Below are 25,990 nucleotides of genomic sequence, written 5' to 3'. Positions count from 1 at the left end.
TATCAGCTGAGAACGACGATGCCAGCTAAGCCCGGGTCTGCAGCGAACTGGTGAATCATCGCAGCCTCTCCAAGAATTTCGCGTTTCTTACCTCCACCCTTTGGCGCTCGCGTAAACAAAATGTTATAAGCTTACATCGTAGCATAAAATCGAAGATCACGAGTGTTCTGTATGGGTAGGGTGAACCGCCCGCATCCCGGCCTATTATCTCCGAGGTACCGATCCGAGGTGCCGAGTGGGTCCTCGATCACCGGCGCCGCACCCGAGTCAGATGACACGAGGAGCCGGCATGAGCCCCGCCGAATAGACATGCAGGGGGCGGATACAGCCGCCGGCGACTTTTCGAAAGCTTGAACACACATGCGCATCCAGTCACCTCATCATCCAGGCCCCTGACAATCGAGGAAATACGCGCGCATTCACAAAAATGCCAAACCGGCTCACCGGTGTTGCGAGGGGCGCTTGTGAAGTATGAGCTTATTTACGGGCCACGGCTTTCGCTAGCCAGGAACCAGCTGCATGAGGGTGTCTGAATCTTATTGTCGGTGCACACGCAGACCAGTCCTACTCGCGGGCAACGTCGAATCATCATGATGTTCCTGGTTTGCTACCAGGATTGAATGATTGATGGAGGTTAAACATCGGGATACATGAAGCAAGGCTCGGTTGCATCGGCAAGCCTAGAGATACAACCCGCAATCCGTGCCGAATTGAATTCCGGATAATGCCACGGCACCGACAGATACATCAGTGCTAAGGCTAGGTAGGATAACAAAAATAGTGAAGACCAAAAACATACAACACAGGGCATTCGCCGGTCGTCACCGACCCGACTACTACTCCAGCCCTCATTAGCTTATCTATGGGAGAGCGGACGGGATCCCGAGTTTTCCAATGGGTATGGTCGTATGTGATGGTCATCGAAGCACAAGCCGACTATGGAGGCTTCGGTGATGCGGGAAAACAGCACACCATTGCGACAGCACTTGTTTCACGTGTGTAGACAGCCACCTTTCACGAACACAGCCACATTTGATGGAGAGCTTAGTATGAGAAGTTCAATAAGGCATCTTTAGAAAGTACGTTGATGGTGGTAGGGTGTTCACTTCGCATCAATGGCTTTGACGCCACCCGTGTTTCGGTTGGCGGGTTTCTGCCAACTTCAGTAAAGATCCCTAGCAAGAAGCTAAACGATGCTGTTGGCTTCACAGCAAGATATCGAATAATCGGAGAAATCTGCATTTCCGAAGTTGTGTGTGGGGCGTGATGTCACGCTCGCGTAATATCTTTCGTCTTTGGCGTACCCTACCACACTTACACAATCATCACCTCTAGAGGACCGAGAGCATCCAGTCAAGACCATCAGTAGAACCTGTTGCGAGAGGAACGGGAGGAAAGACACAGGAGGGGTGCAAAAGAAAAGCTAGTCGGGGACGAAAGATTGTGGCGACTTCGATCAAGTCCAAGCTTGGGCAATCATGGCAAACCTTCCGCGCCGTAAGCTGAAAGAAGAGCTGATAATCACGCACCATACACGCCCGTATGTGTCATTGGCTTGAAAGAATTCAGGTCCATGGGCACTTGGAATCCATGCTGTCATGTCCGCACGTTCTGCGTTGACCAGAGGCCGCCCGCGGAGCTGCTTTGGTTGAAGTCAAGCCATCTGGACAGCGGGATGAGGCGCCGTGCTTCAACGGCTTTCGAGTTGTCGGTCGGATACGGATATCGGATGTCTCCAAAGACAGGAGATGCAGAGTTTTACTAGACTATGGTCAGAAGAAGCAGTCTCATCGCCAGGAGGAAGTTACACGTTTGGAAAAGGTTAAGGCTCTTGCCGCGGTCAGATACCTTATGTCTCGATGACAGGTCATCCAAAATGTCGGGCATAGCGAACGCGAGCTTAATGGCACGACAGTTGAGATGTATTTCCGCGGCTGTGCGATTTTGCGTCTCCGCGGGAACATCGGCATGTTTTCGTCGAAGAAGTTGTGGATTTCGTCTAGGTTTCTTCTGTGAACCGTGTTTTGGCCTTTGACGAGAGACGTTGGATATTCGATGAAGGACAAGTGTTGCTGGTTGAGGTCTGAGCAGAAATCAACGCACAGAGAAGTTGGCCAACTAGCTGCATAGAGAGAGACTCGAGATATTCGGCAGCCTCTTCCGTGGCGGTGGCCTTCTTCTCCAACGATAATTATCCGGGGGGACTAGCGACTCATTCTAGCGTGAAATTCGCGGATTCTGGTCCGGTGGACTGAAACCAGTCACGCTTGCATCTGGCGAATCGGAACTCATCGTGACTCTCAGCTAGCACTGAGCACTTGGAGCCTCTGTGCACACGGCCCAAATTCCATGGAAGATTTGTCGGCTCGGGATGTGCATTCCGTTGTTCCTGGAATTACGAAATGACGTCAAATTGGGGTGTCCGGCAGTACCAATGTCGCTAATGTCACTGGTGTATCACAACATCAGATGAGACCAGGCACCATCTCCTCTGCTATCAGATCTCGCGTCCGTGTGACCCCTTTCCGCTTTCGCTCTCCTAGCCTTTTGTTTCGCGGTCAAATCTTTCGACCTTTCTTCATGCCAAGAGATGGTCCCATGGACACAGCCTCGCATTGAGGAGGCGAGTCATTTTATGGACCATCATCTGATGGTGGATGGGCACATCCAACACCAACCGTAACATCATCATCGCATGGTATTGGCATCACGATGCATTGATTCACCCAGCCTTTAGTCCGATTACCAACAATTCTATCATCCATTGTGAAATGCAGCCTGTCATGTTGTTTTCTTCATGCGGTGCGCGAAAGACAGTCTTGGCAGACGAAATCATAGCGTCAAATTTCGAATGATGGCAAACATGTTCTTGGAAGAGTCATTGAGATCCGAACTTGCAATGTAGGCCTGAGGAAAGGGATTAGAATCAGTCAGTCGAGAGCAATTCATCATTGACTATGATGTGATTATCAACAGCTCAATGAGGCTCTTTACTCGGCTGCATGTGGATGGACTCCGCCACCCCCGCGATCTATCACGAAGAGGGGATATGTTGCGCTCCCCAGTCTAGCCCCTCCATGCTGTGGCAAGACCTTCGACCTCACCGAGGCTCATGCTGCGCTTTCAGTACCCTACTTCCCGGGTTGCCCCATCCGGCGATTCCCCACGCGACATCCACAGCGGCAAATCTCTCGGGCACTAAGATCTTGGAAAGAAACAAGTGCGCGGGAGCCGCGCTCCACAGGATCTTAGAGAGCTGATTATCAAGCAGTTTGGTGTCCAACATCTAGCCCACATCGCCAAGAAAACGGGATGTGGGCTCATTGGTGTTTTGTCTGGAGGGACTGGTGGCTGTCACAATGTGACAAGTTTACTTGGCATATCTTGAATGTGCAGCATTGTGCGGGGGTTCTCCGACCTGCTCCCCTGCAGGTTTCTTGGAGAAAGTGTCGCAGAATCGCCAGATATATTGAAGCAAGTGCCGTCAGTACGCGGTCTTGACGACGCAGCGGGCCTCAACGTCAGCGCCGCATCGTGCTTGTTTGGGTGATGTGTATTCTCTCGACAGAAACAGAATCAAGTAGATAGGTTGTTGGTCGAAGCTTTCAACAAGCCAGCAATGCAACGCTAGAGTCGCCGCCATTCTAGTGTCGAAAATCCCCGAGGCCTGGCGCTGTCTGTCAAGAGAAGACCCTGTCCGAGCACATGCGTTTGCGTAGGGCTATCCTTGCCGCTTTCCCGGCTCACCTTGCAGCACCGACTCGCTGGGCAAGATTTCGCGAGTTGTTTCCGTGGGGTCTCAAGTTCTGACAACGTGCGAGACGTTGAGAATCCCTGGCAGCCTCGTGGCAATGTTCCACTCGAGCCGAGTTTAGCAACTTCTCGGCAGCGGGGAAGCGGGTAGACTTTCTACTGGCTGATATGCGTCTCCAAGATGGGAGGCGGCAGTATGGTATTCTGGCCTTTGGTTGTTCTCCAACCCTGGCGTGCTGCATGATTCGTCCGACCTGCGGTGTCTTGGGCCTCATCGGTGTTCTGCCTGTGTCGCAGCTGAACCTTTCAATGAGCTTTCACCCAATATTCTCGCTGCTTTTGTAGGACAACCTCAGAGGCCCCCCCACTCCCAGAGACTGCCAATCTCTTGGTGATGTCTCACAAGCAAGTTGGCGGTGTGCTCTCCAAACATCAACAACTTGGTTCGGATTGTTTTGGAAAAGGGGCTCGACCTGTATAGCTTAACTGCGCCTCAATAGCCAAGACGTAGCCAAGATGAATTATGGAGATCATCTCGAGGAACAAAGCTATGCCGCGCGCGGGAAGCGGATGGCCACTTCGATATCCATGTGCATCCCGTCTTGGCCCCTGAAGAGATCTCGGCGCTAATGCAAGGGCCCAGAGCCGCAAGACCATCAAAGGCCATGGACACCATGGACACCATGGACACCATTCGGCGAGGCTTCAAAATCCGTAGCAACTTGCGATGACTGGATCAACTTCCTATTGGTAGATTCAAGCAAGGCGGGCAGGCGGAGCATACAGAGTCCCGAAGCCGGGAAGTCCCCTCTTTGATGCCGAAACGCGGAGACGTTTCGCGGCCGGCCAAAGCGCCACTTCCCGCCCAATTCCCCAGCAACCCTCATCTTTACGAGCAAGGTCAAGGCCACAGTTAGTGAAGGCGAGGTCAACACCGAAACAAATTTCAAGATTCGCGAGATCTATGCCATTGATCGTATCCTGGGGTTCTATAGAGAAACCGAGGCTAGGCGTGCAGAAGGTAATTCCAGAAAGCGGGATGTAACAACAACACATCTTGCCAAGTGTTATTAAGAGATCAATGCTACTGATTACTGTCGTTGCTTTCATGTGCAAAATGTGGGTCTGCCAATCACACCGGTTCAGTATCAGGTTACATCAGCTTCGTAGATCCAGATGTCCTGGCGCGTAGCTATGGTGGGGGTTTCGAACTCGATGGCAAGATTGAGCAGCAATGATGTCGAATGGTGCTGGGTCGGCCGAGAGGGTGGCCTGAGACGGGACGGGCGGCGACCTGCGACTTGCTGTCGGTCTGCTTTCCCGATGGAGCTGTTATCGTCCCATAGTTGCTTCGAACTTTGGCCACTCCGCGCAGGTTATAGGGTTTACCCGGCAAGAGGTGAGCTGTCCACAAATCCTCCAAACTCTGTGATCGGGGAAAGCGGACTGTATTCGTGGCAAGCGGCGAAGAAGCTCGAGAAATCGCAATTACATTGCGCACTCATGTAATCACCCTCGTGATAGAAGCCAAGGTTGCTTAAGCAAAGCTAAGGAGAAGCCAAGAACGAGTCTAGTCGTTTTCGCGAATAGCAATCTGACGTGCATTGGAGCTTGATACCGCCCAGGCTGATCGAGATGGTGATATTGGCTGAGTTTTGGCCAACTGGCGCGGACAGGCGCTGTTCGCGCACCTAGACCTCTCGGCATAACTCAAAGGGTCAATAATCGGATGGTGTCAATGTACCCCGCGGAGTAAAATGCTGTGGATAACAGTGGGCGGTACATCCGGCCCGGCCCCGTCAACTCGCCTCCTCTGCATGGAATGGACCAGTTGAATCATGCGGACCACCCGGGAGAGATGAAAGAAGTATCAAGGAAAGACGCGTGAACAAGCGGGCGGCGCTTCGCTCAACTGTCGTCTCGAGGCGCGAGATGCGGAAAATATTACGGGGAAGGAAGTCCCCAGTTGAGCGAAACAAGATGAGATATTGTGGCATATTGTCGTCGAGGATATGAAAGGAGGGGATGGGTTGTCTGGCTAGAAAATGATCGGCGCATCAAACAACAGACATTCGACGACGGCAACCGGGATTTGGGATGGTGTTGTCTGTCCTTCTGACCCTCTCGAGAGACATCCAACAAATTCGGGGCGTGTTGTTTGCTTCATGAGCAAGGAAACGGCCTGAATTGAAACGACGTGCAGTACAGCTGGCGGACAGAGCGTCTTTGGTGTGCCGTGTGGCCGACGGCATCCGAAGGGAGGTGTTTAAGCTCCCAAAAGTGTACAACCTGGGGCCCGAGAGTTTTCCCACACCCACGGCGTCCGTGAACGCGGGCGCATCAGACACCCAGCCCAACCCAGTCTACACACCCAACTCTCGCTTTCTCGTTTGGATCTGCTCAGACGCAAATGCTTCAACCCATAAAAGAGAACTGCCGCCTCGCCCATGTTTACGTTCAACTTGTGCCTGGGACGTCGTTGAAGTGCAGGCGAACGCCAAGACAAAAGAAAGAAGTAAGCTGGTCTTGACAATTCCTTCTTTTGGACTGCCTCAACAACACAACCAAACATCATGACACTCGCATATTTACGACAACACAACTTCAAGGTGACCCGTCACATCACCTCCAACCTACTATGGGTCACCTTGGTGTTCGGAATGAGCGTCTTCACCTTCGGGTATGAAGGCTCAACGCTCAACACAATTCAGGCTATGACGCGTGAGTATTGACGGACCATGAGAGGCTTCACGTCACTGACGATGTTGGTGCAGCATTTGAGAAGAGGTTTGGCGATTACCTCCCGGAAAAGAAGGCTTTCGGATTCACATCGAACAAGTTGGCGTACATGAACTCATTCCCATTGATCGTCTACGCGGTTGGCGTCATTGTTGGTGCTCAGATCGGCGAGCGCTGGGGCCGAAGGCTGGTATTCATTCTCACCAACATCGTCTGCATGACGGGTACAATCATCGTATATACGGCGAAGAATTACGATCAACTCCTTGCGGGCCGAATGATTGTCAACTTCCATGTCGGTATGGAAGCGTTCCTTATCCCAATGTTTCAAGCCGAGATCGCGCCTGCGGCTGTGAGAGGGTCATTAACAGCCATCTATGGCGTTAATGGAGTCTTTGCAGCCTTCATCGCATCCATTATCACGAACTTCACCAGCCACATCAAGAACGATTTGTGCTGGAAGATTCCCGTTGGTATCGGCTTCACGTTTCCCGCCTTCTCCTTGTTCTTCTGGATCTTGATTCCCGAGTCACCGAGATGGCTTCTTCGCAAGGGAGAGTATCAGAAGGCAGTAGAGAATCTTGACTACTTGTTTGGCGCCATGCCAGGTTACGATGCTGAGAAAGAAGCCAGGCTTTTGCAGCAGGCTCTGAACACCAGCGAGACCCAGGGCAAATGGAAGGACTTGGTCAAGGGCACGAATTTGGTGAGTCTCACGTGTGTCTAAACGGGTGACTGGTGATCCAATCTCTAACACGAATTCAGCGCCGCACTGTTAATGGACTAACTGCCGCTGCATTGGCGTCGCTTTCCGGTGCATCATTCTCCAATCTCTACGGAACCATTTTCTTGAAGAGCTTGAAGATCGTCGACCCCTTCATGATGACCATGGTCAAGAGGGCTTTGCTTCTTGCTACCGCCATCACGTTCATGTTCATCATTGATCGTGTTGGTCGCCGTCGACTCTTCCTTCAGATGGGCTTCATTCAGACAGCTGTTCTGATGGTTATGGGTGGCTTGGGAACGATCGCCCATCCTACTCTGGATATCAACAAGGGCATTGTGGCGCTCACCGTCATGTTCCCCATCTTCCACTTCGTCTCATTTGGTGGCCCGTAAGTGGATCCTCGCTCACCGCGGCCTTGACACCAGAGCAATCCTGAACTGACATCCAATCCAGACTGCAATTAACCAAGACGGAAATTCCGCACATCACGTTGAGAGATAAGTCCGTCATGCTCTTCTGGCTTACGGCGAATCTTTGCAACTTCATCGCATCGTTCACTCTGCCATATCTCCTTCAGGAGCCGGCAAACCTTGGGTCTCGAGTTGGTCTCATCTATGGATCAATATCTGCCATGGGTCTGGTATGGGGATTCTTCTGCATGCCGGAGATGGCTAAGAAGTCACTGGAGGAGATTGATGAGATGTTTGCTGCTGGTGTTCCAGCATGGAAGTCAAGACGTGAGTTAAAACTGGGTCTCAGCTTTGGATGTGATCGCACACTGACACGAACTTTAGACTGGAGAGGAGATCAAGCTGCCAAGATTACTGATATCGAGAACCACGGCGTCTCGAGTGACACCGAAAGTGAGAGGAGTGTGGAGAAACCGGACTTGGAACCTATCGTGGAGGAAAAGCCTGTGAAGGCATGAGTTGTGTAGGAACAGGTGACTTTCTTTTTTTTCGCATGATGATCATGAGGCCCTGAATAGGTATGACAGATAATAGTAATACTTGAACGGTAATGTAACCACAAAACAAGCTTCATTTGAACATGCGCCTCATCTTTCCAATGCGATGCATTCCAGCCACAATTTGTCCAGCCTCCTACGCAACTGCTCGGATGGCATTGTTCCGGTGGCGGCGCCGGCGGGATGCCAAAGCAGTAAGCTTCACTTTCGCTGCTTTGTTCGGCCTATATTCTACTCCGCACAAAGCATCCCATGAGTCTTGGGACGCCATTAAAGTGCAGACTACGGTGGCAGATCTTCAGGCCTGCGAGGATGATGCTAACACTGGAGAGGTCTCCGTCCAGTAAGAATCAGCTCCATTTCTGAAAGATCCCCCATTGACTCGTGGGATCTAAGCGTATTTCTCTACTAAGAGCGTTGATTGGTGATCAACGCCAGGGGCGGCACTTCCCCCGAGACTGTTCTGCGGAACCTCTCCCCTCAAAGCTGCATCCTCGAGTCTTTCTTTGAACTCTCCAGTCCACTTCGTGCTAGGCCCAAGCAGAATTCCTTCTTTTCTGCTTCCAGGTGCGCATTTTGCTACACGTCCCCTCCCCTGAAAACGAGGCTAAAATTAAGGGACAGATTCGTTCCGTTTTCACGAAACAGCGTCTAATCATGATTTTGTTTCTAGCCCACGGATCAGACGGAAATTGGTGTGGTCAGACGAAACAATCCTATGAAATGTTTTGCCGACCTAGGCCGGCTTCGCGGGCTGATCATCTCCCACGCGCGCGCGGACAGTGGCCAGTCGCTATCCTCAAACCGTAAGGTTTAGCTGCAGCGGCTCCCGCGATACTGCTCTGGAGCTGCACATTCTACGCATCGAGAACGAGGTAGCCCACGTTACCTTTCGGCACGCACCGAGCTTCTCAGAAACAAGATCAGGAAGTAAACGGGGTGCAGCGGCGATGTTCAGCGGTGTTGCTTGTCATGCAGCCCCAGATGTAAATCGGTCGCCAGAATACACTAACCAAATGAGATGCTGAGTAGGAAAAACAGGCTTCAGAACCGTGAGGTCCATAAATCAAGCTCAGTTTAATAGATCGGCCCAAAGTGCCTTACACGCGGACCACTCCATCTTCAGGCATTTAGAGCCCGGGCTTTTCATACCTTCACCAAGGTCAAATACCGCCTGTCTGCCACCTTTAAACATCTTAGGGTGCAATCAGATTTAACGTTGCGAACAAACTTTTCTGTGCTCTCCCTTCTTTGACAACTTCAATTCAAGTCCCTCCTTCACTAGAGTGTGGCGCCAATATGATGGGCGTGTCTCTCCAATCATTGGCCGTCCTCGGTCTCGCTGGCTTGGCTGCGGCGGTGGCTGTTCCGAAGACTAGGAACTATGCCGTCGACAGGTCCTATAGCGAGATGTCCGACCTTGGCACCAACTACAAAGTCTTTGAGCATGCGGCGACGAACTCCAGGACGAGGTTCGTCGCCGATTCGAAAATTTGCGAGACCACCCCGAATGTGAAGCAGTACTCTGGATACTTCGACGTTGGTACGTCATATCTTGGACCGCTCGGGTCCCATCCACATGACTCGGGACTAACAAACTTCTAGGCACTGACCAGAACATGTTCTTTTGGTTTTTCGAGGCCCGCGACAAGCCAAAGGAAGCTCCCGTCGCTCTCTGGCTGAACGGTGGCCCTGGTTGCAGCTCCATGATTGGCCTCTTCCAAGAGAATGGACCTTGCACTTTCAATGGAGGTGGCGACGAGCCCAAGTTGAACCCGAACTCGTGGAACAACTACGCGAACATGGTGAGTTTCTCCGCGGCAGCCGCCCGTGCTGTCGCTGTCCCGCCACGGCCCCATAACTCTAATACAACCGCGCTCGTTCCCTCTTGGCATATTGTTCCACTGCTGACAATGTCGCCCCGTCCCAGCTCTACGTAGACCAGCCAATCGGTGCTGGTTTCAGCTACGGCACGAACGATGTCGACTCGACTGTCAAAGCGGCGCCGAAGGTCTGGTCCTTGATGCAGTCATTCTACACCCAGTTCCCGGAGTACAAGAACAGGGACTTCGGATTATTCACGGAGTCATACGGCGGACACTACGGGCCGGAGTTCATCGACCATTTCCAGGCGCAGAATGCTAAGATTGACAAGGGTGAGATCAAGGGTGAGAAGATCAAGGTGGTCGCACTGGGTATCAACAACGGTTGGATCGATGCTCGTAAGTACATGAGGTCCACGTGCATGTACACCATACTGATAGAAGACCAGGCAATCAATACCGCGACTACTTGGATTATGCCATCAACAACACTTACAACAAGCTCATTGATCAAGCCAAGTATGATGAACTCGCCAAGTCTTACGATAAGGACTGTGCGCCCGCCATGGAGAAGTGCATGGGCAAGGAGGGAAATACCGAGGCTTGCGTCGCCGCCGAAAATGCATGCTTCAATGCTATTGAAGCGCCCATTGAGGCCATCAAGCAGTTCAACGTTTATGATGTCCGTGCCAAGGATGACAAGTTCCCGCCCAACACGTACATGAAGTACCTCAACAAGCCAGAGGTAATGAAGGCTATCGGCGCCAAGTCACAGTACCAAGAATGCCCCCAAGCTCCGTACGATAAGTTCACTGCCAGTGGTGATGGTCAACGCTCTTTTCTCGAGACATTGGGCAATGTTGCGAAGACTGACACCCAAGTCCTAATCTGGGCTGGCGACGCTGGTAAGCATTTGTGCGATGATGTGAGAATCTTGTTCTACGCTGACATTTGAAGACTGGATCTGTAACTACATTGGCAATTATCGAGCGGTTACGCGAATCGGAGGACCGGAGTTTGAGAAGGCGGACATGAAGGACTTCACGCTCGATGGCAAGAAGAAGGGAGAGTACAAAGCAGTTAAGAACTTGAGTTGGCTGAGAGTATTTGAGGCTGGTCATGGATTGATGTCATATCAACCTGAGGTGGCGCTTGTTGCTTTCAAGCAAACCATGATGAAGAAGCCAATCTCTTCTCCGTAGGTAATAATACAGTATAAGCACCGTGCAATGCCGTGCAGAATTGAACCATCAGGCTGCGGTAACTCTGCACACACGACTAAGACCGTGAACAGTCAAGATTTTACTCGTAAATTTAGTATACGCAGACCTGGCAAAGGCTGGGTGTGGGGAAGTGTTCCAAAATCGCATGATTCTCAAAATGTAGGAGAACTCATAGACATGGGAACAATCGTCCTCGTTATGAAGTATTTTCATTATAATGCGTTGGACGATGCGTTAAGATGGAATGAAGTGCCGGTGTGGGCTCAATTAGCTATCAACTATCATCTGGATGTTTGCAAAGTAACTTTGTGTTAAGAGAAGGCCTCATTCATGGCTGACACAATATGACTGCCATTAATCTACGCCTCACTACCTAAAGCTGGTGGTTGTCTCATTGTACAGACCAAGAATACTGATCCAGCTAGTTGATCTTCTGGTGGCAATGGCGTCCCCCTTGACGCCGAATCCTGGGAACTCCAGATATACCGGCGAATTTGTAGCCATACCCTTGGTTCCAATACGCCTGTACCCTGAACTACCTGGAGTCAAACGAATCCGCATCAAGACAGGGCCATCTAGAGTGGAAACCATGATTGGCACAAGTCCGGAGGCCAAAAGCGTCTGCAAGGTAGGCTTGATGTCGATTGAAAACCCATCAGTCATCGAATCGTAATAGAAAGATCCTTGATAATGCCCTCCCGTTCTCAAAGTCGTTTGGAATTCCGAAGACAGTAAGAAGACTAGGACGTCTTGAGGGTCCAAGCCTGTAACACCCGACACCTCACTGACACTTCGACAGGTCACTTGTCTCAGAAGAAGGTCTCGCCATGTCCAGTCTGAGACCATCACACTTTTTGCTATCAGAAGCAGAAATCCGCCAATAATCCAAGAGAACATCGTGAGATTGAAGGGGTCAACACCAGGTATTCTTTCGCCAACCAGGAAGCCACATAGCAAGCCTCCAATAACGAGGGCTAAACTCAGAGACTAGATGCCGTTAACGTACGCGGCGCATCCAATGACTATGGATGTCTCCTGTATTGCCCACTTATCACTGGCTACTTTCAGAAGTTGGCGATGTCTTTCCGCATGTATGCATGCGATCTTCATATTGTTGGAATGCAAATGATCGCCCGAAGATGAAGATATGAAGGCTCGCCGTTGGAGAACGTTATGACGTATGCTCGCCATGACCGAGTCTGACAGCGAAGAGAACTCTCTTCGACTCTCGATAATACTACTGCGTCCTGATCTCAAGCTCACAAATGCAGACAAGCCTTTATTATCGAAACGGAGGTTTGTCTTTCCAAATGCAGAAAGAGCACTAATCGTCCGAAGACTCGTTTCGAAACCACAACCAATGGTTGGGCAGGACAGTGACAACGGTATATCACAAACCACTAGATCCATGATGGTCCTAAGTTTCCAGACTTGCCGAGATGTTGTGATATCGCCGTCAGCGATGTGGACACTCTCAAATGTTAAAGTCGTGGTTGCGCTGTCACTGCTGCTAGTGACATCAGGCACTGGAAAATAGGCCATGCCAAGCTCGTAAACGAGCTTCAAAGCAGTTGAAGAGTACTCCAGTGGAATGCCGCTGGATGAACCTGAGATTGAGCCGCCTCTTCCTTGGTAAAGAATCGTTTGAGTGCCACCAATGCCCGCCCGATATACGATTGTGCAAAGATCCAGATGGTCGTTAGGTAGTCCCCACGGCTTTCTAGCTCCAAAGTCCTTCAATACCCGTGTCAGGGAATCAACAAGCCACGTAGTGACTACGTCGAACTCTGTACAATATCGGTGCACCATCGTGCTGCTATCCGTCAACCGTCCAAATTCGGTGATACCACCAATATCCGATCCTGACTGGTGTTTGCCGAAGTTGAACCGCATATTCTGCTCAAGGCTATGAGAAATATGCTCATCAAGCTCAATGGCAAGGAATTTGAGCTTCGTCCACAACTTTGCGAGGCATGCTAAAACCACAACGTGCCAGTATTGACTATCGCTGCCGAGGACAGCCAATCGGGCGACAGTTGCTGTAATTTGATCTACCAGATAGTAGTAATCTTCGAGGTCGGCATCTGAGATTGCTCTCACATTGACCGAGTGCTTGGGTTTTTGTTCCTCGTTGAAGTTATTGTTGCCTGCATAGCTCCAAAGATTGGTTTCCTCGTATTGGCCAGGCAAGCGAGTATCGGCTCTAGCAACTTTCTGGAGTTCGTTGTAACTGCGAGCGCCCTTGATTCTTTCATTATCCGGAAATGCGTCATTGAGTAGTCTTTGGTCATCCAGTACGCATATATGAAGGCTGTGGAGTAGCTGATCGGCTACTGCCTGCAGTCCGTCTAGTTCGTCTTTGTGGACGGGGGATTGAAGTAGACTCTGTTCATTCATTCGGTCGTAATTTGGGTGGTAGCGTGTTCGCCCCAGTGCCCTCCGTCTCTAGCAATAATCTGCGTATTTCCAAGTTCCATAGCCTCTTTTGCTGCTTGACAGTAGCTCCGTATGAGGTCAAGTCACCAAATAACGGCAGGGTATTCGGATCTGACATCCCGGTTGGTTTCCAATCCTCGACGCCTGTCGCATCGAACAAGTCCAGGTTGGAGTGGGCGCCCTGTGGGGAACAGAATTTCATCACTCTCGCTGCAGAGACATTTGTTCGTGGAGTTGGGACTCTGATAACTGGTTGCTTTGCGCTTTGATGTTCATTTGCTGTGGCCAGCCTGGAGTCGGCTCTTGGATTGAGTCGTTCTCCCATACCGGGCGTTGGTGCGGTGTCAGGGTGCAGATCATTCAAACAAAAGTGATGGGGTGAATATTCGGAAAGCACCCGTCACTTTTGTAGTGCGGGTAGAAGTCCACGTTGGACACACGACATGCATAACATGTACAGAAGAGAGTGCAGACGAGCTCAGATTGCCGATTGGTCGAACGTCAACTATCATGTCAGCTGCCGCCCGAGAGGTTGTAGACTACCAATTAAATGAACGCTCGTTCGGCGCAGCTGATCACCTTCAATGCAGCTGTGCTTACTGTGCATCACGGTCTCTGTCAGCCAAGTCGGCAGCCTCCCTAAATATGACTCATACTTTGTAAGGGTCAACCACAGTTATGCGTGCAGAAATTTTCATTGAATACCAAGAAAATCTTTCAGCTACATCTTGCAAATTGTGTCTAGCCTCACATCTGCTGTGACTTTATGAAGCACCAAAGCAACAAGATCCCGAGGACATACTATGGCCACTTGGGAGCACTTCAAAGCTTTCAATTCTTTGCAGAATCGTGGACGAAATACCCAAAATGCAAGAATTGAAGCAAAGTCTACAGCAAAGTCTCAGAATCGGTCGGCAGACGACAGCACCTCGTCCGAAGATGGCTCCCAGAGTTCACGGCCACACCCGAGGTTGACGACAGGCACTGGTGTGCACCATGAAGCTCCGGATGGAGATATTGAGATCAGAAATCTGAAAACAGCGAGTTGCATCAGAGAGTTGCTCGGCCAAGCCAATATCCTTTCTGTTGAGCTACCACAGCTTGCGGTCCAGTCTGTGCCTTTGACAATAGATTATCCTTACAACTCTCTATTGGTTATCCTCCCAAAACTTGTTCGTTTCATTGAAAATGACTGTACAGCTCCAGACGTGAGGGATGATATCAACTTCCTGCTGGAAATCTTACTTCCGCCTTATGGAGGTCCTCGCCACAAATCGAGAACCGCAGCAATCACTCGCATTTCGGAACAGAGGAGTCTCATCGATCGTGGAAAAGTAAAGTTCGACGAACTCGCGACTTTATTCCTACCAGGGGAGCTTGTGTACGGGAGAAGTGTCGGGCTACCTGAAGACGCAGTATATGAGCAATGCTGGGTAGTCGCATCCTGCGAGAACACAATAAAAAAAGGTCGTCGCAGCTTTTCGATTGACGTCATTGAGTAGGTCTGGCAACGCTTTAGTTTAGGGGTGGCCATGAAGAATGTTACATTGATGTCAATCACTGAGTACTTGGGAGAAAGGCCCATTTGTACCGACAAGCTAGGGGTCGTACCGTTCAAATTTCTGTCTGACGGCGAAAGACTCGACATCAGGAACAGACTGGTTGCCAGGGCGGAAAAGTACATTGACGCCCATCGATTCGAAGGAAAGCTGTGGGACTACTCAGGGCCAGCGAAGAAACTAGACGAAGCAGGGTGGTCTTTTACAAACCAAGCACGTTCTATTACCATGGCAAGATGTGATGGGTGGGAGGGGCTGGACTTTCAGAACGCGATCGTAAGCAAAACGCTTCCATCTTCACAGGAACAGAATGAGAAATTGACGAGGGCATAGCTACAAACCAGAATCGCAGTGGTACCGACTCTACTGGATGAGCACAATGACGACGAAGAGGAATCCCCCGCGTCGGATATGCTGTTTGGCTTAAACCGGCTTGCCGATGAGACCTATCTAATCTTTTCCGGGATAGTCCGGGTTCACATGGTTCCAAATGGCGAGCAAATATTAATAGACGCCGCTAGGCTTCAACCAGTCCACTGGCACACCGAGAGGCCGGAAGTAAGCGTACCTGAAATATCTGAACAAGCTCTCGGTATTATGGCAGATGCATTCTCATTTAAAAACCATACGCCAGAGGTCATTTCCGGACCTTGCCAAGGGTTTATTGTTTCGATCAGAGCGTCAAGATTCGACATGATTACTCAGAAAATTGGTAGGTTTCAAACATACCTGCCTCATACACAGAAAATGCAAACGTTGACATTGTTATCTACTGAGCAGAAGACATGGCGGAGCGCCGCAAACGCGTTCACCTCCGCACGGATTTGTTAGATAATCCTTACTCGGCAGACGATGAACCCATACCACAGGTCATGCAAACTTTGAAATTGGGTGTTAAAACAGGAGCAATTATATGTTTTTACAACATAGCGCCTCTTCTGCGAAAGCGTTCGTTCGAATTACCCAGGCAATCGGCGGCGATCACGAGTATGTGCCAGACTTATTGCGAGCTTGAGGTACACAACTAATGTGATATCAAACAGGTTTGATTAAAATGCTGGCGACGTTCCCTGGGGTCGTCTTCTTATTTTTAGGCTTGAATGATGAGACTGACTCCGCTTTTGAGAGGATACAGACGCGTGAAATTCGTATAAATTCAGGTGAAACAAATTAGACGACGTTTTTCATTAGAGATGAGGTTGATTGCCGGACTGCCTAGTAATTACTCAGAATTGGATGACACACAAACGCTAGCTGGGTCTTTGGAGTTTTAACAGACTGAAATTGAACAATGAGATGGCATTCTCATAATCAATCTTAGTGCCACACTCATGCTAGCCTGAGTGTGCTCACTGTCGCATGAAAATGTCGACCGGATGTTTTCCCATTTTACCAAACTTCACGATAGTACGTTTCGGAAACGGGATGGGGAGGCTTACTTGGCGGAATACTCACTACAGTTGAGTATGACATTACTCGGGATTACTACAAACAATCCATGATACATACATGTCAGGTCCTTTTCGCCGTCTCTGCTGAACGGAAAAGCAACCTGGCGACAGCCCATCTCGCGCGCCCGGCTCACTCCACGACCCCCGCTCAGCCGGGAGATAATCGCGCCATATTGAGACGGCAGCTGATCTGACCACCGCCTCCAACAAACCCCGAGGAGGCGTGCTTGGCGGGAAAATTACCGACCACGTACCGAAGTCGCCAAGTCGCCTACGCCTGCGGGGTAATCCAAATGGCGGGAAAAGCAGCCTCAGCGTGCCCTCTGGACGGGTTTCTTCCGTTTTATCCGTCGTCGCCATTCGAAGGGGAATCATTCGCCAAGATACGCTTGTCGTTAGCCAAAGTCTTGTCGTAGATGTCCAAGAATTCCAAGAGCGCGATCTGGGAGGGCTAGTGAGTGGTTAGCCTGTGCTTGGGTGTGAGGTTCGAGAGCTTATCTCGACGACGTGTGCTGCTGGGGATATGGTGCGCGGAAAAGGTGTTGATGAAATGTGAGACATGCGCATTGCCAGTATGGATGGAATGCATGGCATTTGAAATGATGTGACTCTCCGATGGAGAAGGTGAAGTACGAGAAGTTCGCTTCTTGAACCGACAACCCTCTCTTTTGCATGGGCAACCACGCAATCTCCTTAAACCGACCCATCGGCTGACAGGCCGCGAAATCATACCCACAAATCCTCCATCCTGGCCGTTCCCATCTCTAACCATCTCTTGCCACGCGCCCAATCGTTCGACATGCCATCTGCAATGCGACGCTGAACTCGCGCGACGGACATGACGGATACGACCACGGATAAGCTTGGCAAGGAGGGCGTCCCTTTTCCGTCCGCTCATTGAGATGCCCCCTTCCCAGCCTCCCTCTCGTTGTTACTGAGACGAACCCGTTTTCCCCGCACCCCGCAAACTGCCAAGTCCGGGGGTGGATTGGATCCATCTGGGGTTTTAGTGGGCGACCGCGCGAGATGGGAGGTGGTTTGGAGCTTCTCCGCGGTTTTGGGGCCGGTGGGGACGAACGGGTTCTCGGCAGTTTTGGACTTTGGATTTTGGGTTATAAGGTGGTCCTGGCCAGCATATAACTTGGGCAGAATTCTTGTTCTTGGTCTGTGTGTGCGAACTTGAACATCGAGGCAAGCTTGTTTCGACGTGGCACGACAGGCGAGTCAGTTTCTTCCAACTTCAGTCCTTTGAGGTATCGTCATCTTTCTGTGTGTGCCGCGAACACTTCGTCGACATGGCTACGAACGCTCTGAGGAGCTCGCTTGAGAAGAGCGAGGTCGAGGCTGTTCATCACAGACCGTCTGGCGAGACGCATCTCGAAAAGGTCCCCGAGGCTATCGAGATTGGGCCATACCGCGTTTTCGGGCTGAGCACTGAGGATGCGGACTTTTACAACAACTACCCCGAGGAGTCGCGGAAGAAGGTCTTCCACAAGGTAGGATGAGTCGATGTCTGGTTACCTTGTCCGAATACTGACTTGATACAGGTCGACAAACGACTGATCCCCATGTTGGCTTTGTTGTATCTCATCTGCCACATTGACCGCGCGAACATCGGAAATGCCAAGATCGAGGGCATGGTCGAGGACTTGGGCATGTCGGGCGTGCAGTACAACACCGTTCTATCCATCTGTGAGCATCCCGACGGAGTCTTGTCTCGACTTAGCTGACCATGGTGCCACAGTCTTCATCCCCTACGTCCTCTTCGAAGTTCCTAGCAACATCATTCTCAAGAGAGTCAAGCGTCCCTCCACATATCTCGGCACTCTCACCCTCTGCTGGGGCATCGTCATGACATGCACCGGTCTCGTTCGCAACTTCGCCGGCTTGATGGTTACCCGCATTCTCCTTGGAATCTTTGAGTAAGAACACCTCGACACCCATCGCCTTCAGAATTCATCTGCTAATTGATCCCTGTCAGGGCCGGTTTCTTCCCTGGTGCCATCTACCTCTGCTCATACTGGTAAGCCACACTCCCCCCCATCACCGCTCCCCGCCCGCTCACACCAGCCCAGGTACATGCCCAGCGACCTCTCCGTCCGCATCTCCTACTTCTACTGCGCCTCCGCCCTCTCAGGCGCCTTCTCCGGCCTCCTCGCCGCCGCCATCGCCGAGATGGACGGCGTCAGCGGCCTAGAAGGCTGGCGCTGGATCTTCATCCTCGAAGGGCTCGCCACGGTCTGCCTCGGCGTCGCCTGCTTCTTCCTCCTCATCGACACGCCCACCCTCTCCACGCGCTGGCTCGACCCCGAGGAGATCCGCTACCTCGAGCTCTCCATCTTCATCAAGCAGGGCGGCGGCTCGCGCGACGAGGACTCCGACCGCAAGGTCAACTGGCACGACCTCAAGATGAACCTGACCAACTGGCGCATCTACGTGCAGGCGTACTTCCTGCTCTGCCAGAGCGCGCTGTCGTACGGCATCAAGTTCACGCTGCCGACTATTACCAAGGCGATGGGTTTCGCGAATACGCAGGCGCAGCTGTTGAGTGCGCCGCCGTATGTGGCAGCGGCCATCTCTGCCGTGAGTTTCGCCAAGGTGTCCGATCGGTTCTTCTGGCGCATGCCGTTTCTTGTCATTCCGTTGGCGATCGTGGCAGTGGGGTATTCAATCATTCTTTCGCTCAACGGCGCGCTGGAGGAGAAGAGGGGTGTCGCGTATTTCTCCGTCGTTTTGGCTGTGATCGGTATCTACCCCATCCAAGCGGCGGCGGCGTCCTGGAACGCGAACAACATCGCCCCGGCGTCTCGGCGAGCTATCGGTATCGCGCTAATGAACTGCGTCGGAAACGTCGGCGGCATCGTGGGGAGCTTTATGTATCTCGAGCGCGAGAAGCCAAAGTACCACACCGGCTTCGGGCTGAGCTTGGCGTTCGGCGGAAGTGGACTGATCGTTGCTCTGCTGCTTGAGTGGAGCTACAAGGCCGCCAACGCGAAGAAGGCCAAGATTGCGGATGAGGCGAAGCAGAAGTATACTGAGGAGGAGCTGTTTAAGATGGGAGACAGGTCGCCGCTGTTCAAGTATGTGCTGTGAGCAACAGGAGCGGGAGTTGCTGTGAACGTTAGAAGATTGTGATTATTGCTTTTGTAGCTCTGCTTTTGACACCCATATCTGCTCGTATACCCAATACCATTACGCGTTCCTGGTAAACATCTGACTTCGCTCAAAATTACAAGCCCTGAACATCCAGCGACTCTCAAAATATTCTCAATAGTTGTAAATCATTTATCTCGTGTCGACACCAAAACAGCAGCCAAAGTCCCAGCACAGCCCATCAAGATCAACGCAACAACCACCGCAGCAATACAGTCAAACTTCCTCCGGCGATTGCGCGCCTCGACAGCCAGCTCCTGTCTGAAACTTCGAGCATAGAAGCTCCTCTGACTGTCCATCGTTCTCGGGCGTTCCTTGTCGAACTCGTAAACGGGCAGGGCGTTCTCACGCTCACGTCTGCATATTTGGGCGAAGTATGTGTTGTCTGGCGGCGTCGGGGTATGAAATGATGGAGGTGCGGTGCTGATTGCGTGGGAATACGGCGGGGGATTGGGCGGGAGCGGCACCCGTCTGGTTCGCTCGATTTCGCGCACGAATTGTGGTTTTGGTGGCAGCATTGCGTCGTTTATGACAGGGGGCTCAGGATGAAGTGGGAGAGTCTCGGTTGGTTCGGTAACGAGAGGAGGTTCAGGATGAGCTGGAAGAGTCTCGCTTGTGTCGTTTACGACCGGAGGTTCTGGGTGAGCCGGGAGTGTTTCGCTTGTGTTTGTCATGATGAAAGATTTTTTTAGCATTCAAGGAGATCGAAAGCTTTTTTCTGATAATTATGAGAAATGATCATGGAAGATTCAGGTTGGGGTGGCTGGCTTTATTGTACAACCCATTTTCGAGGCTCGCGGCTGGTGTAGGACGGATTCGGGATGTTGCAGCGTTTGAAATGTGGATGCTGTGGTGATGGGACGAAAACGGTCGTACAGCGACGGCTGCGAGCGTTACGCCCCAACCCCATGTTATGGACGAGTTGAAAACTGGATAGAGGTGGTCTGATGAGATCATGCGTCCAATAGACCATTTTCTAACGAAAGCCGGCGACTATGCACGCATCCCGGGCGGTCGGAACGGCGAGCGGCCGATCACTCGGAGATGTGGGGCCGTAGCCACCGACGCAAGCCGCATTCTTCACCCACGGTCTCGAAGACGTTACTGAGTAAATTTGGTTTCATGGCATTCCAACGCATATTTTAACTTGCAGACAAAAGAAAAGCGCCGCAGACAACTGCGGCAAACGAATGAACACGCGCCTAAACGCCGTCCCCGACCTATGTGTACATGCATCGAGCTATGCCGTCTCATGCATCGACCTCATCTTCGTCCAAGAACCCTAGTCCGCTGTCATACTTTCTCCTCTTCCTCCCGGAAACTCTCCTTACCAACTCTCCGGAAAGCAGCCCCTTCTTCACAACAGTCCCGCCCGCAAGCGGCGACTTCGACACACCCGCCGCCGGCTCCATCACCTTCTTCGGCGTCCGGCCTGCCGCCCTCGGCGGTGTGCTAGTCGGCGTGGTCGACTCCTCAACCTCATCCGTCAAGAACTCCCTGCTCATACTCACAACCCTCTCCAGCTCCGCCTTCATCTGGTCAATAACCTTCTTCGCACCAACTCGCTCCTCCGCCATCTTCCCCTCCAGCCCCTTCTTCTCGATCCTCAGATTCTTAATGCTCTCATGCGCAGCCCTCAAACTCTCATTCACCCTCTCCAGTTCCTCCCTCAGCTCCGCAACCCGCGCATCGCGCACCGCTAGAGCCTGGCCACTGCGCCTGTTGACGGACGCCACCTCCTTCGCCTTGCTCTCCTCACTCTCGTCAAGCCTCCTCCGGAACGCCTTCGTCTTCGCTACGGCGTCAGCGAGCTTCGTCTCCAATTGCGCAATCACATCCTCTTTGCTGCGCAATACCCGCCGCCCAACCTCGATCTGCGCGTCCTTCGTCGCCATCGCGTCGCGGTTCTCCCCCTCCATCTTACCAATCACGGCTTCCAGCTCCATCACGTCGCGGATGTACCCGTTCACCGCGCCCTTGAGCCGGTCCACGCTGACGCGCAGCTCCGCCGCCGCGGCGTCCTTCTGCGCCAGCTGCGCCTTGGCGCGCGCGAGGTCCTCGTTGAGACTGTCCATCGCGGCGACGCGCGCGCCGAGCTGCTGGCGCAGGGAGAGCTCGAGCTGGTGGTACTCGTCGATGGCGGCCTCGTCCTCCTTCCCGCGCTTGGCGAGGTCGCGGAGGCGGGTGAGGAGCAGGTCGAGGACCTCGGCGCCGTGGGAGGAGAGGGGGAGGGTGATTTCGCCCGGGGTGAGGTATTCTAGCTCGAGGCGGGCGGTGCGGAGGGCGGCGGCGAGGGAGGTGATGATTTCGCTTGCGTCGGAGCCCGGGAAGCCGAGGTCGCTTAGGGAGCTGTTGACGTCGAGCAGGGCGGCGGTGCGGTCTGAGACTGTGCGCAGGAGGTGGTTGACTTGCTCTTCGATTGTTTGTAGGGGTTCGGATTCGCCGGTGGCGGAGGGGGTGAAGGCTGATAGCTGGTCTGAGAGGCGGGTGGTGAGGGAGGTGTATGATTCGAGGGTGTTTGTGAGTTTTGACATCTCAACGCGAAGGGAGGTGAGTTTCTCTTGGAGGGAGTCCTTCTCTGTATCGTGGAAGGAGGTTTGCACGCCGGCGTTGCAATGTGACGGAGGCGCGATGGATCCCCTGTGAGAAGATGGCGTCATCGGGCCCTCGGCGACCGGACTTGTGAGCGGCGGAGTGAGGAACGAAGACCTCACCCTCGTGGGCGTACTACACATAAACTCCGCCATTGTCGCGTCCCCAAAAGCAGTCTCATCAGCTAGCATCCTCTCGCCCGCGACGGAGTCCGCCTCGACGGTGTCCGTCTCCATATAATCATCCACATAAGGACCCCTCGCCGCGAGCGTCCAGTCATAGCAGTTCTGCCCTCTCACCACAGAACGATTCGAGAGCTGCTCTTTCAGGGTTTCGACCTCCCTCTCAAGTCCCCAAATGCGCTCCATGTCAATCACGATGGTCGCGTTCTGCAGCTCGTAGATCTCGGCGTCCTTCTCCTTGAGTTGCGCCCTCAAGCCGTCGATCTCCGCCTTGGTCTCCTGCGCGCGGCGGCGTTTCTCGGCGGTGATGGTGTTCATCTCCTCGCTGAGGCCGTTGCGCCGGATGCGGCGCTGGACGCGGCCGTCGAGGACCTGGCGGAGGGGGAGGAAGTGGACCTCGCCGCTGTGCGGGAGGTCGGATGAAGGTGTGGCGCCGCTGCCGGAGGGTGTGCGGGAGACGGGCGCCGAGTGCCGGCGCGAGGTGCTTGGGGTTCCCTTGTCGAGGGTTGTGCGACGGATCATAGGGGTGAGGCCGGTGGAAGACATGCGGGATGTTGTCCGAGGTGTTGAGACTGGTCCAGGGTCTGAGAAGCGCACTTTTCTCTTGGATGCCCTGTGTGGCGTCGATACTGGCGATGAGACTGAAGCCGAAGCAGCGGAGGGAGCTCCGGCTGCGCTTCGACGCGTGCGCCGGAGCGCAAGTGGAAGCTCTTTGCTAGACATCGTGACCACCTTTTCCAACTCAAACGAATGCAATTGACCAGACAAATTTCACAAATGACAGGACGTGGTATGCAAGAAAGATGCAAGTCAGACCGTCCAACACCGGGTTTCACGACCTATTAAACGGGCCTGGTGATCTCTCTCCCTTGTCGCTTGCAATGTTGATCGAGTGGTGGTGCTGAGAGTTGTTATCGCTACCATTGTTTACTCATTTCCTATCGCGGCCTAGCGTGCCCCGCCAGACCGCAAATCGGCCCCGCCCACGGCCGCGACCCGCACCCGCGGCAGCCAATGGTTTTCGCTGCTGCCGCGCGCTGCCAAACAACCCCGACGCCGTTTGCGAAATGCGGCTGTTTGGATCGCGACTTTGCGATTGTGAGGCGCGTTGGACACGGTAGGAACGCCGTTGGGGTTGAGAGTCGCGAGTTGGTGGTTTTGACGCGATTATTGGCTCAGCTGAAACTTTGCTACTGGGTTTGAGATGGATTTCTCATGGCAACGGGTTAGGTTGCTTTGTGTTGAAGCCAGAGCTTGAGAGCAGCACGGATCGAACGAAATTCAGCACAACGATGCTTTGCGCCTTGCAACTGCGGATGTCTTGACCTCTGGAGTGAATGTGCATCTGAAAGCCAGACGCGATTGTTGTTTTCTCGATTCCTCTCCTAAAATTCCCTGTCCACGCTAAGGCAGCCCGTCATTGGATGACACCCTGCATCGGCCCGCACCATACCTCAACCCCCCTTTGGATCCGCTTCGCTTCAACCCTCTCTCCACCACACACATCTCCGCGACCCTGCCGGAGAGAATCAAATTCCCTTTTTTCACGGCGGCCTTCAACAACAAATGGTTTCGTGGTGTAGTTGGTTATCACGTCAGTCTAACACACTGAAGGTCTCCGGTTCAAGTCCGGGCGAAATCACTCTTTGGGCGAATGGTTTAGTGGTATAATACTCGCTTAGCATGTGAGTGGTCCAGGGTTCGATTCCCTGTTCGTCCATTTCTTTTTGTCCTAGGGACCTGTGGTGATGTTTAGTCTTAGTCGATTTGAATCTGGTTTAACAGGCATTGTGGTAAGTTGTTTTGCAGAGTCCGCAAACTGGATGGGGGATGTGGGTTTAATTTAAGCAAGCAGCCGTCACAACGAGAATATCATGCGATCATTGTTTTGACGATTACGTTAGGAAAGAAGATCGTATTCTGGATTTCAATCACACACCTGTAGTCCGTGGTATCGTTTCGCAGTTCAGGAATCTCTTTTGAAATTACGTACGATCTATCCAGCCTGTTTCTCCGTAGTTACAATCTCGAATATTGGAAGCGGAAAGGATTCCGTCACGTACATTTCCAAGTGATAAGAATAAAAGAATCTTGCAAAACGCAGCCACACGATTTCGTCCTCACACAGCTCTTGTACCATGCCGTCATATGTCTTCCACTGTCTTAGTTTCGCCAATGCAATCTCTTCGGGATCAGTCCATGAATTTCGGAGCCAATATCTCCCCTTCACAATATCTAGTTTGGTGCCGAGCTGTGCAGCCGACATAAGAAGCATGCATGGAGTGATCGTGATGTGACGCGCCTGATGAAACATCATACCGAAGCTCGTCCGCAGGACATCCGGAGCTACGCATGCGTTCTTATGCCTATTGAACCACCATTCAGTATCAATACGGTCCACGTACCCCATGAGATAATGGGGAATCTCAGCACACCGAGTCCGCACGTCGGTGACTGTAATCAGTGGGTTGTCGTAAAGCCGTCTACTGCGAAGTCCCACAATCCTGTCTAGCCCTGTCTCAATACTCCCTTCGCACCTGGGGCAATTGCAACACATGGCGTCGTCGCCATGTTTCCCCTCCGGATTCAGGCATTGTTTCTCCGGAGGGCTTTCTGATTCGCGCTTCATGGCCTCTTTTGCCACCAGATTGCTGATTCTGACAGTGACTTGGATGTACTTGAGTATTGAGATTCCGGCGTGGGGATCGTGAATGTTATCTTGGCATGATGCCTGCATCAAACGATGCAGCGTCTTGTACACAGCCGCGCGAGAACGGCGGCAAGTATATGCTAGAGGACATGAATTTGCGATCTCCGTCACAATCTCGTCGCTAGATAGGAATTTGTCTCGGAGAGGCCCGAAAGACCGTCTGTCTCGATAGCAGCAAGCTTCGGCGTCGGGTTCGTCCATATTTATGGCATAGAGGAGCATTGATGTTCCAAGGTCAAAAATGGCATTTTGTATCTCAAAAGGGAGTTTACTGATCTGTATCATCTTCATCTTCGGTTCGGGTAGTCGTTGTGTTTTAGCTACATCCAGTACTTTGGGCACAGGAATGAGCGGAGGATCGTAGTCGGAAGAGCCGACGGCGCGCCTTGGTAAATATGTCTTCCGCGTAGCATCTGGATGGCCCCACGGTGTTGGGACCATGCTGGCGAATGGCGCTATCGAAAGTGCGTCATGACCGTTGAACAAACTGTGGTGTATCTCCGAGAGGGGTTTGTTTTTCGTCGTTGATGTCCTAGAAACCTCTGGCGCAAACGGAGTTGCGGGGATGCTGGCAGTTAGTCTTGTCATAGCAGCCACCCATTTTACCACATCGCTCGCCTCTCCATATTGAGAGGGGTCGTCACTACCGCGGGACGCTTCGAGGTACGACGGACG

The 25,990-nt window shown here is 52.3% G+C and overlaps 4 protein-coding genes across 4 annotated transcripts; 3 read left to right on the top strand and 1 right to left on the bottom strand.

Moving 5' to 3' along the window:
• Positions 1 to 6,326: 6,326 nt before the first annotated feature.
• rco-3-1 (putative glucose transporter rco-3) lies at positions 6,327 to 8,147 on the top strand (the record flags this gene model as incomplete). The annotated part of the gene is made up of 5 exons (XM_037325757.1): positions 6,327 to 6,474; positions 6,528 to 7,198; positions 7,258 to 7,607; positions 7,673 to 7,956; positions 8,014 to 8,147. The coding sequence occupies 5 exons, from the start codon at positions 6,327 to 6,329 to the stop codon at positions 8,145 to 8,147; spliced, it is 1,587 nt and encodes a 528-aa protein (XP_037176026.1).
• A 1,338-nt stretch (positions 8,148 to 9,485) lies between these two features.
• CPS1-0 (Carboxypeptidase S1) lies at positions 9,486 to 11,211 on the top strand (the record flags this gene model as incomplete). The annotated part of the gene is made up of 5 exons (XM_037325756.1): positions 9,486 to 9,729; positions 9,792 to 9,991; positions 10,117 to 10,408; positions 10,459 to 10,914; positions 10,967 to 11,211. The coding sequence occupies 5 exons, from the start codon at positions 9,486 to 9,488 to the stop codon at positions 11,209 to 11,211; spliced, it is 1,437 nt and encodes a 478-aa protein (XP_037175356.1).
• Positions 11,212 to 17,973: 6,762 nt separating this feature from the next.
• On the top strand, positions 17,974 to 19,771 carry CGCA056_v010508 (putative transporter; the record flags this gene model as incomplete). Its single annotated transcript, XM_037325755.1, has 5 exons — positions 17,974 to 18,174; positions 18,226 to 18,370; positions 18,423 to 18,600; positions 18,660 to 18,701; positions 18,754 to 19,771. 5 exons carry the CDS (start codon positions 17,974 to 17,976, stop codon positions 19,769 to 19,771), a joined length of 1,584 nt encoding a protein of 527 aa, XP_037175357.1.
• Positions 19,772 to 21,081: 1,310 nt separating this feature from the next.
• On the bottom strand, positions 21,082 to 22,491 carry CGCA056_v010507 (uncharacterized protein; the record flags this gene model as incomplete). The annotated part of the gene is made up of 1 exon (XM_037325754.1): positions 21,082 to 22,491. The coding sequence occupies one exon, from the start codon at positions 22,489 to 22,491 to the stop codon at positions 21,082 to 21,084; it is 1,410 nt and encodes a 469-aa protein (XP_037175358.1).
• Positions 22,492 to 25,990: the final 3,499 nt, after the last annotated feature.

This window comes from Colletotrichum aenigma (genome assembly GCF_013390185.1).
Source record: "Colletotrichum aenigma strain Cg56 chromosome Unknown KSG_Cg56_contig07, whole genome shotgun sequence".
Taxonomy (NCBI): Eukaryota; Fungi; Ascomycota; class Sordariomycetes; order Glomerellales; family Glomerellaceae; genus Colletotrichum; species Colletotrichum aenigma.
This window is presented reverse-complemented; position numbering and strand designations above follow the sequence as displayed.